This window comes from Prionailurus bengalensis, chromosome D4 (genome assembly GCF_016509475.1).
Source record: "Prionailurus bengalensis isolate Pbe53 chromosome D4, Fcat_Pben_1.1_paternal_pri, whole genome shotgun sequence".
NCBI classification, from domain to species: Eukaryota; Metazoa; Chordata; class Mammalia; order Carnivora; family Felidae; genus Prionailurus; species Prionailurus bengalensis.
The window spans coordinates 11,962,086-11,977,878 of NC_057359.1; the positions used below are offsets into that span (position 1 = coordinate 11,962,086).

The following is a 15,793-nucleotide window of genomic DNA, read 5'->3' on the forward strand; positions in this document are numbered from 1 at the left end:
AACCACGGCGGGGTGGGGGGGGGGAGCTCTGAAGATCGCCCCTCACCAGCCACAGGGACCTGACTGAGGCCTCCAGGAAGAGAGGGATCCACAGGCTTTCTAAAACGTGTGGGGTGGCACAGAGTGCGCAGTGAAAACCGGGGAAGCTTTGTTTCGCAGCCAAGGCAAAAGGAGAAAATCCCTTAAAAGCAAGGGAGAGTGGCAGTAGGTAGTGGCGGTGGGTCGGGACCCCTCCCCCAGGGGGTCAGGTGGCTCAGGAGGCGGGCCCTGGAACAGCCATCGCCACCTGGAGGAGGCTGGAGCCCGGAGCTGCCCCTGGAGGCCTAGTCCATCTATCAGACGTCAATCTGAGACTTCCATGGCCCAGCAGGTGTGGTGACATTAACTGGAAGAATGGACAGAACTCGGGCGGCCCCCGGGGGGAAGCCACAATAATGAGGCTGAGAGTTGAGAAGAAAAGGTGAGCAAACAACGCAGGAGAGAGTGAATCCTGTTTCTAGGAGCCGCTCTCGGTCGCCGCTAGGCAGTGGGTGACCTCTGGCCTGAGTCTGATGGTTCTGCCTGTCGAGCAGGGTTTTGAACCACAAAAGACGCTGCCTGGAAGGCCTGTGTGGGGCCGCGCAAGTGCGAGGCCGGGGTCCCCCAGGCACACCCCCACCTCAGCCCCCGCTCCTACCTCCCCCACCGCATTGGAGAGGATGTGGACGATCTTCTCGTGAGGTGTGGCCACCACGCTCTGCCCGTTGATCTCGATGATCCGATGTCCCACGCGGACGCCGCCTCTCTCGGCTATGCCCCCTCGCATGAGGCTGCAGATCTGTCAGAGCCAAAGGCCACACCGTTAACCCTCACGGCAGGATCGCATGTCGGAGACCTGGGCGGAGACAGGACTGGCTTTCCTGCACCCCTGCCCTCCGTTCTCCACGGTTACTTTGGGGCATTCCAATCTCTCGGTTTCCTTTCGCAAGCGACAGGGCTCCGTGGGCGCACAGGGCCACCCGGCCGCTCCACCCCGCCCGGGGGATGTAGTACATCGCAGGAGGTCACGGCACACTGAGTTCCGACTGCCTGTCATCCCAGCTGGGTCCTGGGGAAAAGAGCTTTTTGGACCTGTCACCGAGTCACCAACGGTTTCAAACTCTCAGCCTGTGTAACGCAGGCGAATACTATTTCCCACATTCACCGCTAGGACTCAGACATCCAACTGTATAATCTGCAGCCTGCTTTTCAGGGTCACGGTTACATGAGCCAAACCCCCCTTTGGGTTTCCAAAGTGTGGCCAGCTGGCCAGGACTTGCTCCTTTTGACCTTCTCGACTTAGCAGCCCGTGTTCAAACTCACTTCCCCCCGGAAAGGACAACGGGGCTGGGTTTTGTTTCTGTGTAGCTGCACATCATGGTGTGCAGAAGCTGTGGGCCGGTGGAAATGAGCTCCCCAGGGCTTGGAGTTGGAGGGCTCGGGGCTCAGCCCTGCAGGGGAAGGCCACCCCCACTTCAAACAGAACATCAGACTTTCTCCAAAAGAGTGTGTTTTTAGTTTACAAAGTTGACATTTCACACCAGATCGTGCGTTTTTAAAATTTTTTTTTTTAACGTTTGTGTATTTTTGAGACAGAGACAGAGCATGAACGGGGGAGGGGTAGAGAGAGAGGGAGACACAGAATCCGAAGCAGGCTCCAGGCTCAGAGCCGTCAGCCCAGAACCCGACGTGGGGCTCGAACCCACAGACCGTGAGATCGTGACCTGAGCTGAAGCCGGACGCTTAACCGACTGAGTCACCCAGGCGCCCCAGATCGTGCGCCTTTTAAGCCCACGTAGACAAGACCGTGGCATCGTGCGACAATGCTCTGTGACCGAGTGTGTGGACCCCGCAGAGCCCCCCACCCGGTACTCTGGGGTCAGAATGCTGCTTAGGTGCTTCCCACACTTGAGACAAAACCAAGGGACCTGCTGTTGCTATACAACAACTCTTTGTTCATAGCTGAACTTTTAAAATTATTTGCATATGAACAAAGCAAACAAGGAAATATCGGCAGATAAAAACAGGTGTCTGCCCAAAAGCGTAAGGCGTAAGTAACCCCGGCTCCCTTCCTAAGAGGAAAGTGAGGCCGCTGAGGTCCAAGGAACAGATGAAGGGGAACTTCAAAGCTACTTCAAGGGTATTTCTAAACCTTGAAACAGACTTGGAATAAAATTTTAAAAACCTACCACTCTTAATTGAGATTTTTAAGGGGGAAAAGAATAGCGTTCTTCAATGTGGAAAGATGAAGGGAAAGAGAAGGAGAGCACATCCAAAATCTAAAAAATCAAGGTCGCAGACAGAGAACAGGATGGTCATCAGAGCCCACAATTACTGTGATTGCAGAATAAGGCAAACCAGCACAAAAAGGGAGTGATGCTGAGTATGGAGTTCCCGTGTGGAATGAAGAAAAAGTTCTAGAAAGAGACGGTCGTGACGGTTATACCACTCTGTGAATGTACTTTAATGCCACTGAACTGTATGCTTAAAGATGCTTTAGACTGAGGGGCACCCGAGTGGCTTAGTCAGTCAAGCGTCCGACTTCAGCTCAGGTCATGATCCCACAGTTTGTGGGTTCGAGCCCCGCATCGGGCTCTGTGCTGACAGCTCGGAGCCTGGAGCCTGCTTCGGATTCTGTGTCTCCCTCTCTCTCTGCCCCTCCCCCACTCATGCTCTGTCTCTCTCTGTCTCAAAAATAAATAAATATTAAATTAAAAAAGAAAAGTATTGTTTCCGGACAGATATCCACGTGATGAAAATACTCTTCATCCCTAAAGTGCTATTCAGGTTAAAAGGGCAAGGCAGAAAACATGCACGCATCACAGCCATGGGGGCCGGGGCTCTCCCCCTGCACGGTGCCCTGGAATCACTGGGGAGCCCGCCCAGTGCTGCACAGCCCTGGTGGGGGGCTGGGCAGCTCTGTAGGGGCTAACAGGTGTACCCAGGTGGTGACACAATGGCATCCCCTGGCCGGAGGGGAAGGACGCACTTGGTGACACATCCCAGACTATGTCAAGTTGGCAGCTGGGAGGCTGACCCTTGCACCATCACAGAGAGATTCAGGGCCAGGGCTCTGGGAACCACCCTTCCCTTCTCATGTGCAAGGGCACAGGATTCTCTGCCCACAGGGGCACACAGGGCCTGCCCTCACTCACTCCTCCCTCTCCTTGCTGGGTTCTCTCAGGGAACTGCCTGGCTTTAAAAAATAAAAATCTGGGGCCTCTGGCTGGCTCAGTCAGTTAAGTGTTCAATAAATATATATGCAGATGAATGAATGAAAAATTTTCTCGATCTATAAAATGAGTTTTGACTAGATTTTGAACCGTGTACTTAAATAATCGTCAAGAGGCGCCTGAGTGGCTCAGTCAGTTGAGCGTCCCACTTCAGCTCAGGTCATGATTTCATGGTTGGTGGGTTCAAGCCCCACATTGGGCTCTGTGCTGACAGCTCAGAGCCTGGAGCCTGAGTCTGACAGATTCTGTGTCTCTCTCTCTCTCTCTCCGTCCCTCCCTTGCTCATGCTCTATCTCTCTCTCAAAAACAAACATTAAAAATAAATTAAAAATAAAAGTTAAAAAACAAACACTGTGCCACAGTTTTGTCAGATCTTTGGAAGAAAGTGTGGAGCCCTACTTACGATTCCATTCTGGACGCTGAAACCCAGCTGGTAGCGGAGGTCCGGTCTCCTGATCAACACGGTTGTCACTGGAGGACACCTCACGATGTTCAGCTTGACCCGGGGCTGATTCTTCAAACCCTGAAATGTGAATGGAGCACAGTGGAGAGGGTGACCGGTGAGGCGGGCAGGAGAGATCCAAGCAGACAGCACCAAAGGCAAATGGAGTCCTAAGGAGTCCCAAGGGATCTTCCATTATTTCTGGGACTCACAAAGCAGACCCGCATACAGGCCGACCGTGCCCAAGCAGGGACAATCCACTGCTAGCCTGTACCAACTCAGGGCCCAAAGAGCTCATTGACCCCTCACACCTGTGGCCAGTGTGCTCTGTGAGCGCACAAGGCTTGTGGGAGACTTGGGGAGGCTGCTTAAGAATCAGCCCCTCTGTGTTGGCACCACGTGTGGGCACCCTACCCTCACGGTCCGTCAAAACCCGTGCAGCCGATGAAACCAGCCCGTCACTGAGCGTGGGCTCCTGCCGCCCACAGGAGCTGTCTCCTTCAGTCTCCTTGACAAACTGCAGCTCTAACTATGTCCATTCTACAGAAGAAGACACCGAGGCTCAGAGATCCTAAGCAACTCACCCCGCTTCGCCCGCAGCGGGATCCAACCGGACATCTGTTCTGTTTTCAAAACCAAGCATTTCGCCTACACCATGATCCCCTCTAAAGACAACGGGACAGCGTGTATCATTCACGAGTAAGGCTTGCTCGACCAAGCAGCCAGGGAGAGCAATAAAAGAATGAATTCGTGCCACCAAAGCTTCTATTCTGGCCTTGCACCGGGCCCTGTCATCAGCTTACTTTCCTACCCGGCTCGAGTCCAGGGCTCCTAACATCTGACTTCCCCACTGCCTTTGATGGATTGCAGTTGGTCCTTTCAACATGTGAGTTTTGACGGTGCTCAATTTAACTTCCCACCTCCAGCATCTCTGCCCGTCTCCTGGGCATTCTGAATCGCTCTGTTTTCTGCCGGGTCGGAGCCTCCCAGGGGCTGCAATTTGGGTAATGCTCGGTGCTCACACGCAGGCAGCCCTCGCCAGCCACTCTCTGTGGTTTCTGGAAGATCTCTGGGAAGCTTCTCTGGTTCACAAAGTGATGATGTCCAAGTGTAGCAGCAGCAGACGAGCTGAGAGCAGTTCTCCCCGGGCAAAGTCCGCCAGGGACTGGCCTTCTGCACGACACAGGCCTGCTGTCCACGGGCACAGGGCTCCACAGGGTTCCGATGCATCAAGCTGTGTTTCCGCCTCTGCAGCCGGGCGTCCTCAACACTCCACCCCTCCCTTCCTCCACCTCTGTCTCCACATCACCCAGATAAGTGGTGGGTGACACCCGGAGGTTCCCTCCAGCTCTAGTTCTGAGTTCACCCTTTCCACGCATTCCTTCCCTCAGCGTATTTGCCAACAACACCACGTCTCGACCATTATGCTTAAAAACACCCGTTTCTGCTCAGATCATGATCTCACAGTTGGTGAGATCGAGCCCCGCCTCGGGCTCTACGCTGACAGTGTGGATCCAGTTGGGATTCTCTCTCTCTCCTGCTCTCTACCCCTCTCCCACTCACATTCTTTCTCTCTCAAAATAAACAAACATTAAAAAATATTAATGAAAAACCAATTTCTAAAATTAAAAATGGGCATCTTTCAGGAAGGTGGTGCTCAGATATTAATGCGCATACAGTTGACCTTTGAACAATGCAGGGGTCAGAGGCGCTGACCCCCCCCCCCCCCCCCACCGACCAAACTGTGCGGTTGAAAATTCACATATAACTTTCGAGTCTCCTGAAACTTAACTACTAACAGCCTACGGTGACCAGAAGGCTTACCAATAACATTAACAACACATATCTTGTAGATGGATTATACACTGTGTTATTATAATAAAGTAGGCTAGAGAGAAAGCAAAGGTTGTTAGGAAAATCACAAGTTAGAAAATACATTTCCAGGACTGTGCTGTATTTATTGAAAAACACCTGTGATAAATGGGCCTGTGTAATTCGAGCCCGTGTTGCTCAAGTGCGTGTCTCTCTCCCTCCGGTGCCTCGTCTTTCTCACCCACTTGACTAGTCAATATTTACTGATCACTCCCCGCGTGCCAAGGCTGGTGTTAGGCAGCAGGGAGGGCTGCAGGCACACGCAGGGCAACCAGAGGGGCTGGCCCCCCTTCCCGCCCTCCACAATCACACAGCAGGAGACCAGGAATTTGTTGGAACCAGAGGGAAGTATGCCCCCAAAACGAGCACACAGAATTCCAGCTTCAGACAGTGCCACCAGCTTTGAGTGCTTACACCTGTGCACCTCTGGGGTGACGCAGGTGTGCATGTGACGCTCAGAGAGCACACCCTGAAAAGCCAGAGGAGGACTCTATTTTCTCAATTACCCCAAAAAAGCTCACATCGCTCCGGCGGGTTCCTTTTTCGTGTGCGTGAATTGACTGAAGAGGCCTGATTTGTCCTTCAGTGAACGAAGTTCTAGACTGAGGAAATGTGCTGCCAGATGAGGCTTAAAGAGGCGGCAATTTGGAGAAGAGACGGCAATTTGGAGTAGCCGGAGAACGCCACTGCTCCGCCGTTCCCCATCAGTGCTCCAAGTTGGGTCCCATTAACTTGGATTTCTGAGCTGCCATTTGAGAGGAGATGCCAATTAAATAAGTGGTCATTGTGTCCCCATGACAGCAGTGGAATGCTATAGCAAATTAAGAAATACTGTGGGAGAGGAAGGGGAAGGGAGAGGGGAGAGGGGAAGGGAGGAGACAGAAGCCAGAATCGTCTCTATAGTAACAGGAAAGCAGGACCATGATCCTGTGGAAGGGAGAGGAAAGCAGTGCTCTAGTTTAAAAAAGAAAAAATAATCAGGAGGGCAGGACCACAGAGGCAAGGAACTGCCTAAGGAACTGGCAGGAACAAGGCAAGGAACTGACTGCTAACAAGCTTTGCCTACCAACACTTACGCCTTAGGAATTAGGACAGGCGAAACAGGTGCTAGGGAAGAAAGCAATGAAAAGGATTCATTACCTCTAACTCTTTTCTAGAAATGTTTCTATTTTCCTATAACTGGGGGTGGCGGTGGGGGAAGTCAACATGCGTTAAAGTGGAAAGATACAGAATACATGGTGTAGACCCTTGTTTCTCAAAGGGCTTTGGGAGACTGGTGACGTTATCACCTGCCAGCTTGCTGAGGGAGAATCCCACCGCAGACACGTGCAATCTGCATTTCAACAACAGCCCCACGGCTTTCAATTCAAAGTTTTCTAAGCCGTGAACTATCCATCTATGGATCCGTCGGGATGAGAGCTGCTAACTTCACTGCAAGGTGCACTGGCACAACAGTGAAATGAGCTACCGACCAGAAGCCCTGAAGAAGCCCAGAATATTCCCCTGAGCTGGCCCCACAGGTGGGGTGGGGCAGTGTGATCATGTGCTTAGGTGGAGGCAAAAGAGGTATGCCGTCTAAGGACTTTTTTAAAATTTAAAAAAGATTTCATTTTTTGAGAGAGAGGGTGCCAGTGAGCAAAGAGCAAAGAGAGAGGGAGAATCCCACGAGGGAGGGAGGGAGGGAGGGAGGGAGAGAGAGAGAGAGAGAGAGAGAGGGAGAGAGAGAGAAGCAGGGCTTCCCCAAAGCAGGGCTCGAACTCACAAACCCTGTGATCATGACCTGAGCCAAAGTCAGATGCTTAACTGACTGAGCCACCCAGGCGCCCCTGTCTAGGGAATTTTAAAACAATATGACAACGCACAGAAAGTCTGCATTTGGTGCTGGCAATCCTAGCTGAAGTCAGTGGTAAAGTTCTCGTCCCAGGCAGGATGGACCACTCGCATCTCTCTGCTTGACAAAGCAGCACATCTCAGGGCACCAAGGACGGTAGGCTGTGTCCTGGCTGGACCTGCCGGCTACGTCCTCGTCTGCTGAAGGTGGCCCTGGAGGCACTGGTTTTCTTGCTCTGCCTCTTCAGCAGTGATATCGTGTGGCCTTTGAATTCTGATTCCACAGAGACTCCATTTACAGACATCAAAGATCAGCTCCCGGTGCAAACAAACCTTCTCCCCGTAAGAAATTGCTTCCAGGGTGCTCTGATTGCTCGCGGAGCAAGCTTTGTGTCTACCTTGATGAGAGAGAGAAGATGAGTCCTTGTGGGGCCCCTGCGCCTGGCACTGGCCTTGGGGTCTCAGCCTCCCTCATCTGGTCTGCCTTCTTACATCTGGATGCAGCTGTCTGCAGGAGAAACCTGGGCAGGTCATCTGCACCCTGGGGGTCTCTGATGGCTTGTCTGTGAACCAGGTGCCCATGAGGGAGGGGCGCTGGCTGTCACGAGGAGGGAGGGAGGGAATAAAGGTGGGCGCCGCCTGGCACGGGCAGGAAGCCTCAGGAAGCTCCTCCTCCGTATTCTCTCCCTCTTCTGGCTCCTCCTCCCCAAACGTTTCCAGGCCCAGATCCACTCCCCATGCTCCCTCACCCACCTCCCTCTCGCTGAATGGATCCCCTCCCCCACCTCTGAACCCCTGCACTCCCAAGACAGGCTTTCTCCGCCTTTGCACTTGGGCTCATTCTCCGCATGGGGCTGGGTGTCTGGCACCATCCTGCACCTCTACCCACGAGATGCTACAGCATCTCCTTCTCCCAGTTCTCTCAACCTAAACTGTCTCCGGACCCTGCCAAGCTTCTCCTGAGGAAGGAGGTGTGTGTCAAGATCCTCGGCCGAGAACCACTGCCTCAGGGGCTGAGTGATATCAAGGGGGCTGAGTGACCTGGACCCACCACTGATGAGTGATTACATGACTTTTCTGTGCCTCAGTTTCCTTACTTGCACAACGGGCATGACAATAGTACCTGCCCTACAGAAGGCTGCCATGAGGGTTCCGCGAGCAAACGCGCACATTCTCATAATGGTGCCAGGGACACAGCGCTCAGCTGCCTTTAGCTACCCATTCTTTCCTTCACATCTCTCCAGCAAGATCAAGTTCCTGGGTGCAGACTGTATATCTTGTGTGTCTGGTTCCCATGGCCCCTCAGGGGTTTTCATGCACGCACAGTGTTAAACAAGTCATTTGCTCACTAGTATGAAAGGGTATCCGTGAACCTTGACACGTGTGAGTTGCCAAACGTGGGTGGGTCCTGTGTCCCCGCTCCAAGCCCCCAGACCCCTGGTCTCTCCACGGTACCACACCACTACATCAGCCTTCCCTGGCTGTGCTCAGGCTTGTCTCCACCGGCTGCAAAGCCAGCCCAGTGCCCATCAAGTCAAGCAGCAACTCCAGAAGGCCGTTTCCCTTTATGTTATCCACCCGCCTAGATCTTACCCCTCCCTTCCAAGCCCACCTTAAAAATCAGAAAGAATTCTCCTCCCTCTGCGTGTGTGCAGCATTTCTCCTCTCTGTTGCCATTAGGCCCACCGAACCCTTTCAGTGATAAATTAGCCTCCACAGAAGTGCTGATATTCTGCTTCTCCAAAGTTCAGCTCTGCCTAACGGAGGCCCAATTAAACATTCATGAGTGAATATGCACGTTCAAGGTAGGGTCTTTTTTATATATATATATAAAATATATATAGACATAATATATATATATAATATAGACATAATATATATAATATATAATATATAATATATAATATATAATATATAATATATATACTATATAATATATATACTATATATACAATATATATACTATATATACTATATATACTATATATGTACTATATATATACTATATATATACTATATATTATAAATACATATAAACATATAAACATATATATAAACATAAACATATATATAAATACATACATATATAAATATATATGTGTATGTGTATATATACATACACATATATACACATATATATATTAAAGGTAGGGTCTTTTTATATATATATATATATATATATATATATATATATTTTTTTTTTTTTTTTTTTTTTTTTTTTTTTAAAGTAAGCTCTAACCCAGCATGGGGCTTGAAATCAAGATTCTGAGACTGAGAGTCCCATGCTCTACTGACTGAGCCAGCCAGGCGCCCCAAGGTTCTTTAATCTTTAATGTATGTTAAGAAGGGGTAGAGAATTTATTCAAGTCTAAGATGTAACAAAAAGAAATTAAATGAGGTCAAAGAGAACTATTTTTTCTCTGCGAATGATAATCTGTGGAGAAATCAGAATATATCTGTTTCACTAAAAACGAAGAGGCACCCCTCTCTGTGTCCTAGACACTTAATTTGACTTCCCACCCTCTGACTGCCCAGCCATGGATGTTGGCTTTTGTGATTTTATTTCGAATAACCATTATGTGAATTCATTCACTCTCTCAGCCCACATACATGCACACACACACACACACACACACACAGCTATGTTCTAGGTCACAGGCCTTCAGGAAACCTCGAGGGATGAAACAAAGTCCTAGAACCCAGTCTGCCTGTGGTGTCACAGTGCTTGGCTTGGAGCTGGGGTCTCTAGATACTGAGGTGAAGGAGAAATGTTCCTACTGGCCATGCAATCAGCAAGTTCCAATGTGCTCGAGAAACTACATACGGATGGTTCACTTCTTACAAGAAAATCTAATTTCTTCCTCTCACATATTCCTATTAAAGTTTCATGTGAGTAGCTCTTCTCAGCCTTGAGCAAGAGTGTCTGTTCAGGTTGAACGAGAAGGAATGACATTCACATGTAAGAAGGAACACACGGCCCGTACCAGGAGGTCCCCCGCTTCTCACAGCACCTGGCACGTGTGGATCATGTTACATAAGCTCTGGGGGTGGGGGGGCACGCTCACTTGGATCCCAGCCACGGCCACTGTGAAGGAAACCGTGCTCTCAGACCTGAAGCATTTCCATGATTTGTAACAGGGATGGCCAATCACCTCAAGTATATCTAGCGGATTATCAGTGATTATCTGGATTACTGGGCTGTGGAACTTTGGTGGAGGCTGGGTGCAGGCTTAGGGGAATAGAGTGCTGTGACTGATTAGTGATGCCTGCGACGGCACAGACAAGAGAGTGGTGTTATGCGAGTCAAATAGACCGTCTTTGATCAAAAAATGATTTCAGGGAGGAGCCTGTTAAGAGCCTGAGGGCAAGCCCATGCCTTTTGTGTTTGCGTCCTCCTCTGTGCCAGACCCTCAGTTTATGTTCATAGTGCTAATGGCTGAAATACAGTCATACTTCATCCTCTGGGTTTTCCCATTTCCAGGTACCTTAATAATGCTCTGGCAGGTGGACAGAGGTAAGCCCACCAGGCTGGTGCCATTTATGGACATGATCTGGTCCCCGATATTCAGCTTCCCCGATTTCTCGGCGGGGCCTCCATGCATCATGTTGGCGATGATCACCGTTGGCAAGATGGACCCCCAGCCAGACTCCACAATCACTACACCCAGGATTTCTCCTTTCTGCTTCTCTATGAAGACCTGAAAGGGAAGGAAAAAACAAAACAAAACGACAACACTTAGAAAGCCTGAATCAGTAACCCCAGGGTAGTGACACAAATCAAAACTTTTCCCCACTTCCTATCTGGACTCAAGAAAGACATTTCCCTCGGGTGCCTGGGTGGCTTAGCCGGTTAAGCATCTGACTTCGGCTCAGGTCGTGATCTCACAGTTTGTGAATTTGAGCTCTGAATCCGGGTCTGTGCTGGTATCTCAGAGCCTGGAGCCTGCTTCAGAATCTGTCCCTCTCTCTGCCCCTCCCCCGCTCATGCTGTCTCTCTCTCTCAAAAATAAAAAACATTACAAAAAAAAAAAAGGAAGACATTTCCCTGAGGTTCCAACCCAAATGAGCCCTGTCTTCTCTTGAATCCATGGCATTTGGTAAGAAACACAGGTCCATATGATTTCTTATAATTCTCATGCCACATAAGCAATCTTGTCTTTGGCAATATAAACACAAAGAGCACCGGGTGCTTTTTTCTGTAGTCCCCAGGGAGGGGGAAAGAGGCTGTGTAGGTGGGGACTTCGGTGGCGCCTTATGGTTTCCGGAAATAGCTTTTGGGTCCTATACACCGGCTGCCCTAATCCCCAGCGTTTCACAAGTTCTCTCCAACACTGAAGATTCTTGTGTTAAAAATAAATAAATAGACATTATAGACATTCTCTCTTTGCAAGGAGAAAACTGAGGATGAAGGGGAAAAAAAAATGATGCTAAGCTCATCTCCACCGAAAGGTTGGTCGAGGAAGTGGGAAAGTCGTATTTTAGATGGGCATAATTGCTTCCTAGGCAGGGCAGAGAAGACAGGAGTCAGTGTTGGTTATCTGCAGTCTCGTAAGACTTGTGGACACACTACCAAGGGGCAAGTCACGTTCTGGAAGTATCTGACAAAGAGAATGTGTATTTATTTATTCAGATTCGCAGATACACACACACACACACACACACACACACACACACACACACAGTGGTGGCGGCTGCTGGGCCCTGACAAAGGCTCCTCACAGGCTCACGTCCCTTCTCCTGGCTGCCGAAGCCCACAGCTGGCCGCTTCTCTGGAGAGCTGCCCAGCGGGACACATTCCCTATGACGGGCTGTTCAGTTGTGTCCTCCTTGAAATTCATATTCTCCAGTATCACAGTATGACCTTATCTGGGGGCGCCTGGGTGGCTCAGTCAGTTAAGCATCTAACTTCAGCTCAGGTCATGATCTCACAGTTTGGTATGTGAGTTCAAGCCCCGTGTCCGGCTCTGTGCTGACAGCTCTGAGCCTGGAGCCTGCTTCGGATTCTGTGTGTGTGTGCCTCTCTCTCTCTGCCCCTCCTCCACTCACGTTCTGTCTCTGTCTCAAAAATAAATGAACGTTAAAAATAATAAATAAATTTAAAAGAATACGACCTTATTTGGATACAGAATCTTTGCAGAGGCAATCAAGTTAAAATGAGGTCATTAGGGTGGGCCCTAATTCAGTATGACTGGTGTCCTTACAGGAGGGGAAAGTTTGGACACAGACACACACGCACATAGGGGAAGATGATGTACAGACACAGGGATAAGACAGTCATTTCCAAGCCAAGGTGAGGGGTCTGGGACCCACCCTTCCCCCACAGCTCTCAGGAGGAACCGACCCTACGGACAACTTGATTTTGGACCGCTAGCCTCCAGAACTTTGACGTTTTTTTGTTGAAGAAACCCAGTCTGAAGTACTCTGTTAAGGCAGCCCGAATACACGGATCCACCCTCCTCCAATCTTGGTCAGTCAACGACTGACCAACACAGGGTACAAATGTCTGCCAAATCCTTTGGCCCAAGGTGGGACAAGTCTTCCCTGTGACCCAGAGCTTCCTCTGGATCAGAATGAAGCTCATCTCCAGCAAGGCCACATTTCTCTAAGCTTAGCGTCCCTACCACCCTGCTGCCCACACTCACTTTTTCCTGAGTGCCCTCTCTCCCCAAATCCCTTGAACAAGAATCCCTGCCTCAGGCTCTGCTTCTAGGGAACAGAGGACACCAAACCTACATCGGTCGATAAAAAGAGCACTTTCAAATACAGTACTTTGTATCTCCTTGGGGAAGCCGAGCCCCTGGACTAGACTTTGAAGACACCCAGTTCCGACCTGAGCCCTGGGGGGGCCTCTTCCACACAGACCCCATGCTCCAGCCATGCTCTCTCATTCATGGCCTCCCAGACAGCTTCAGGCTTCTGTACTTTGGCCCAGCTCTCTGCAGTCTTTTACACTTTCCAAAGAATACCCAGACCTCCAGCCCAGCTCCAATGGCTGCATTTTCCTCCAGACACTCCTGCAAAGCTCTGTCTGAAGCAACAGGCCGCCCCTGGAGGAGCACAGAGTCTGTCACCTGAGACCCGACATCTGCTCCATTCTCACAGTGGTCTCTGACCAGTGCTTGTACTCAGTACCATCACGAAACTTTTCTGTGCCATTTCTGAGATGGTGGGCTTGGGAAGGCGGGGAACGGGTCCTGTTCACCTCTGGAACCCACCCCAACCCTCGCTCAGGACTGCCCGGAGCAGAGGACGGTCCACCTTGGTGACAGGCCCTCACGAGAGGGGAGCAGGAGTCGGGCCTGAGTCCCCGGCAACGTCCCGCCGATGACACGCTCCTCCCTCAACCGTCCCACCTTCCCTCCCCGGCAGGGCTGCCCCCACACTCCTGGGGCTCCTGCCCCTCCGGCCGAGCTCGGAGAAATACCTACATCTTTGCAGTTTTCCGACTTGGAGAAGTGGATGAGGTCGTCGTTGTACATGTCCTGGGTGTTGAGCAGGTCACTGTACTCCTTCTGGCTGAGGTCTTCAGGGTTAATCCCGTTGGCCCTGAGGAATTCCTGGTATGCCACGCTGAAGGCCTGCCCGATGGACTGTGCGATCAGCTGGGCCTGGACGGTAGCCGGAGAGGGAAGACAGAGGTCAACGAGCAAGCCCTGCTGGCGAAAGTGCCCGGGTCCCTGCAGGACCGGGAGCCCCAGGCATCAGCCGGGCCGGTGGGTCGACACGCGGCACCAACCCCCGCAAGGGGCCGTTCCCAGAATGACTAGGGACGTGTCTTACTATGATAGTGATCACAAGGGAGCCGCCAGCATCCAGTGGACAGGAGTCAGGGCTGCCGGACCCACTGCCACGAAGAGGACAGTCCTGCCCAAAGATGAGCCACTCTACACCCTGAACAACCCCCGAGCCCACCGGACGCTCGTACCCATGGACCACCCGGATCAAACCATCTGAGTCCAGGGTGGCACTTCAACTTATGTAGAACACAAAGGCATTAACTGCACGGTTCTAGTTCACGTGGAAGGTTCCGAGCACACAGCTGCTATGTTAAGTGAGAGAAGAGGATGACTGCTTCGTCCGGCATCTTCCCCAAGACGTAAGCTTCAAGATTTTGGAACATCATTAGCAGCAACGCTATCGGTGGTTATCTGGGTGGCCAGCAAATCACATCACCAGCAGCCTGTGTATTTGCTGCACACTGAGGGGATTCTGCATGAGGGTGGGGCCCGTCTACACGTCCATGTTCCTACTGAGCTCTCAATTCAAAATGTCAAATAAGAAGGGTTTCCAATATTCAGTGAAACGCTATGTCGGCATAAGCATGGGACGGCTCTGCTATTCCTTCTGGAATGGCCGGGCCTGAGCGTTGACATGCTGTAGTAAGTACAATTTTATTTGGGCTTGCTTTCCTTTAATTTTCCTTTGTATTACATTTATGGCCACGCTTTAGTCTGTGGACACATTTTCAAAAGGGGAGGTTCTATTACCTATGAATGTTATTTCAGGACGGTAACGGGGCACCACAAAACATCTGTTGTAGGAAGGGGGTTCTGGGTCCCGCGGAGTTGTAAACCCTGATCGAGCCCAACCCATAGTGTCCAGGTGAGGAGACTGAGGCCCAGAGACGTGAAGGAACTTGCTCAAGGTCACACAGCTCACGGGGCAGGAACTGTGCTTCTGTAGGTTCTTTCTCGGCAGCCTCTCCCTGCATTAATTCACCCACGCTATGAATTCAGCTCGCTGGCCGCCACCAGCATTTCTCACACGCCTGTGCTTCATTCGGCACTAGCCAAGGACCGTGACAGCAGTCCTCGCCTCTAGCCTGTGACTGACGGGAGCATGATAGTGCCACGGGCCCTCATCCTGAGCTCTCGAGACCACGTTTCAGAATTTAGCAAATTTTGGATTTTAGAAAGGCAACAGGGTGCATGTATCACACACGGTCTAAAAACCCCATCGGGGGCGCCTGGGTGGCGCAGTCGGTTAAGCGTCCGACTTCAGCCAGGTCACAATCTCGCGGTCCGTGAGTTCGAGCCCCGCGTCAGGCTCTGGGCTGATGGCTCAGAGCCTGGAGCCTGTTTCCGATTCCGTGTCTCCCTCTCTCTCTGCCCCTCCCCCGTTCATGCTCTGTCTCTCTCTGTCCCGAAAATAAATAAACGTGAAAAAAAAATTAAAAAAAAAAAAAAAAAAAAAAAAAAAAAAAAAAAAGAAAAAACCCCATCGGAACCCGGGGAATTGCCCTGTAGCCAACAGTAATAGTCCTGCAGCAAAATGGCGAAGATTCATGGTAAGCTGGAAAAATCCTAGACATGGTCTCATGGCAGTCCCGGATAGGCTTATCAGCCAATGGACTACAAAAACCCCTTTTGCTTTTCGAAGCCCTTTAGACTTGGGAACT

The 15,793-nt window shown here is 50.8% G+C and overlaps 1 protein-coding gene across 6 annotated transcripts in view; it reads right to left on the bottom strand.

Annotated features, from left to right (window-relative positions):
- Window positions 1-15,793, bottom strand: part of APBA1 (amyloid beta precursor protein binding family A member 1) — a 206,236-nt gene that overhangs the window by 3,759 nt on the left and 186,684 nt on the right. For all 6 annotated transcript variants that reach the window (XM_043566565.1, XM_043566569.1, XM_043566568.1 and 3 more), the window contains 4 exons: window positions 13,824-14,003; window positions 10,881-11,093; window positions 3,655-3,774; window positions 677-817 (listed from right to left, as the gene is read on the bottom strand). In XM_043566565.1, coding sequence (XP_043422500.1) covers window positions 677-817; window positions 3,655-3,774; window positions 10,881-11,093; window positions 13,824-14,003 — 654 coding nt within the window. The remainder of the gene's footprint in view (window positions 1-676; window positions 818-3,654; window positions 3,775-10,880; window positions 11,094-13,823; window positions 14,004-15,793) is intronic.